The sequence below is a fragment of the Morone saxatilis genome, unplaced genomic scaffold (genome assembly GCF_004916995.1).
Source record: "Morone saxatilis isolate NCDOM2014 unplaced genomic scaffold, NCSU_SB_2.0 Contig6, whole genome shotgun sequence".
Lineage (NCBI taxonomy): Eukaryota > Metazoa > Chordata > Actinopteri > Moronidae > Morone > Morone saxatilis.
In genome coordinates, this window is record NW_023340206.1 from 5,843,036 (window position 1) to 5,843,341 (window position 306).

General features: G+C 47.1%; 1 protein-coding gene across 1 annotated transcript in view; it reads left to right on the forward strand.

Moving 5' to 3' along the window:
• clic5a (chloride intracellular channel 5a) overlaps window positions 1-306 on the forward strand; it is a 9,415-nt gene that overhangs the window by 346 nt on the left and 8,763 nt on the right. The window contains exon 2 of the mRNA XM_035677596.1: window positions 1-246. This exon is cut by the window's left edge and continues 31 nt beyond it. Coding sequence (XP_035533489.1) covers window positions 1-246 — 246 coding nt within the window. The remainder of the gene's footprint in view (window positions 247-306) is intronic.

The following is a 306-nucleotide window of genomic DNA, read 5'->3' on the forward strand; positions in this document are numbered from 1 at the left end:
GATGAGGAGAAGAAGTCTGAGGCGGAGGACTTGAATAAGGAGGAGGAGAGAGAGGAAGAGTTCGAGGAGAAGATAGAGGAGCAGTTAGACAAAAAGTTGAATTGGGACATGGGGTCTCCTGAGCCGGAGCTGGACATTGCGAAGTCATCACGCAGATCCTCATCTTCTTCGTCATCATCTTCATCAGCCTCTGAGAAGGAGGAAGCTATGGAGCAGCCAAAGGGAGATGTCATACTTTATGTGAAGGTAGGGAAGAAGCAGGTTGCATTTTGGAGATTGATTTCAGTTTAATCTGTGTGTGTGTGT